General features: G+C 52.3%; 1 protein-coding gene across 1 annotated transcript in view; it reads left to right on the top strand.

Moving 5' to 3' along the window:
• The window catches only part of LOC103800268 (chromosome unknown open reading frame, human C9orf91), an 8,601-nt gene extending 8,029 nt beyond the window's left edge, over positions 1 to 572 (top strand). The window contains 1 exon segment of the mRNA XM_009072640.1: positions 393 to 572. Within this exon segment, the coding sequence (XP_009070888.1) occupies positions 393 to 572 (180 nt within the window).
• Positions 573 to 2,404: the final 1,832 nt, after the last annotated feature.

The following is a 2,404-nucleotide window of genomic DNA, read 5'->3' as shown; positions in this document are numbered from 1 at the left end:
GCTCAGCAAGGAGCTTCAAAAGGGATGATTTTGATTTATTTTCCAGTTTTCCTCTCACTGTTACTAAGTGAATTCAATGCAGGTGACTTCCCTGTAGATTAAGGCTCTCTGGCATAAGAAAACCAGAGGAGGCAGTGACAGGGCAGGCAGGTCCCCAGGCTTCTGGGACACCTGCAGGCCAGTGGTCATTTCGTGTCACTCCCCTGTGGGGACAGTGTGCCAGCACTGCTGACCAGAAGGGGATCTGGGACAGTTATGTGTGCCATTGGCTGCTGTCCTGTTCCTTTCAGAGTAGCACAGTCCTTGAAGGAGGGAGAAAATGGTGTGTAATGTATCCTCTGCTCTCCCCTCAGGTGGATGCTCTGCTCTGACACCTTTCTTGCCCATTACAGGTGATGGCCCAGCAGCTCTTGGTGATCTTCAGTGGATGCTACGTCCGGCTCCTGGTGACTGGCCAGCTCCCTCGGGCTGGGGCAGGGGGGCACCTGGAGCACAGCACTGTGCCCTGTCTCTGCCAGTTCATTGAGGCCACTGTTCTCAACACACACCACAGCTGGTTCATGGGCAGGTGACTGGGAAATGCTGAGATTAAAGCTGTCCCTACACACCAGTGTGAAGAAGTCATGGGGCAGAGGAGAGGGCTGTAATCCCTCATCCTGGATTTATCCAGATGAACACATGGGAACAGGACTCTAATAAAACATGCAAGATACTCATGAGAAAGCTGCTGACCTTGGAGACGTGCCTGCTCACAAGCTCAGTGTGAAGGACCTGTCCTGGGGGTCAGTCCAGGGACAAGCCTGGAGCTCCCATGGGAAATTTCCCACTGCTCCTACTTGGGGCCATGGGGAACATCCACAGGTGTCAGCCCCTTGCCTTTGGAATGAAGCACTTGGGGGTCTTAGAACAAGGAAGAAGGCAAAATCCTTGCCTAGCAGTGTTGAAAATGTGATGTTTGCTCTGGATTGTGATTGTGTCAGTCATCAATGACATTGAGTTTTGTCCTGTGACAGACATGGGCAATGTCTCAGCTGGTGACTTGGCAAACTTTCCACCTAGGAACAAGGTGAAGATGGTGCTCAGTATCTGCCACTTCTGCTGCCTCCCCTGGGAGGACGGTGATGGACATAGAATCATGGAATCCAGGACTGGTTTAGGTTGGAAGGGACCTTAAAGCTCATCTCATTGCAATCTCCTGCCATGGGCAGGGACACCTTCCACTAGACCACCAGACATCTTGATGATCCATGGGGTCAAGCCTTAAAGAAGGCACTGGGAAGGGCATCTTGGAGCACAACTCTTTTCAGGCTCCCCTTGCTGCTCCATTTTGGGTCAGGCTATTTCTTTTCTCTTTCCTGTCCTCCTTTCTCCCCACTGCATTTGCATACAGAATGTAAGAGCAGCCAGTGCTGAGCAGGAGACATTAGTGTGTGTGTGTGTGTAGCCCATGAGGGATTGGGAAATAAAGCACTGTAAGCCTGAAAAAGGTGGTGCCCATGAGTGAAGAATTGCTGTTGTCCTCCTCTGTCCCACAGCCAGGCAATTCCATGAAATTCCTGTGGCTCCATGCACTGACATTTACTCAACCACCTAACCCACAGTTTGGCAGTGACAACTGTCCTAGGAAGTGGCAATGGTCAAAATAAAAGAGCCTAAGGTCTGTGTTTTCCAGCCTTGCTGTGACTGAGTGTGCATGGGAGATTGGGATCTGTTCTCCACTTTCCAGCCTGCCCTCCCCATCTCCTGCAGAGCCCCACAGCCCCCAAGCAGGGGGTGTCTCTCCCACTTTAACAAAGCTTAGCTTGGCCCACACAAAGCCAGGAGGGCTTTAAAACTGAGGTCACTGTGTACATTCCCTCCTGCCACTGTGCATCTCCCCCTCACCAGCAAAGGCCAAACTATCTCTTGGGGCAACAAGAGGCTGAGCCCTGGAACACTGGGAGCTTACAGCTGCCTCTCCCCAGGGTGCAGGATGACTCTGCTCCCTCTCATTATTTCTCTCACAAGCAATGGAGAGACAAGATCTATCTCTTCCTACAGGCACAGCCAGGTGACCCTCAGCAGAGTCCCCGTGCTGCCAACACAGGATCCCTCAGCAGTGAGTCCTCATGCTGCCAGTGCATGATCCCAAGCACCATAAAGACAGCAAACCCATTCCAGGAGAAAAACCACCACACTCCCAACCAGCTGCTTTTATCCATCTTTACTTCTGGTTCAGCTGGGGCTGTCACAGGAGGGTTCAGGCAGAGTCCTCTCCACATATGTGGAGTTTGTGATTCTGCTGTCATTGCTCTGTGACAGTGAGGGGTTTGAGGGAGTCAGATCTGGCTGTGGTCCCTGTAGCCTCTGCTCTGGGGGTGCTGCATGTCACCTCAGGTGCTGCCTGCCCAGTCAGGATGGCTTC

Source organism: Acanthisitta chloris, unplaced genomic scaffold (genome assembly GCF_000695815.1).
Source record: "Acanthisitta chloris isolate BGI_N310 unplaced genomic scaffold, ASM69581v1 scaffold8184, whole genome shotgun sequence".
In the NCBI taxonomy this organism is placed as follows: Eukaryota; Metazoa; Chordata; class Aves; order Passeriformes; family Acanthisittidae; genus Acanthisitta; species Acanthisitta chloris.
Note: the sequence above shows the minus strand (reverse complement) of the source record. Positions and strands in the feature narration are given on the sequence as shown.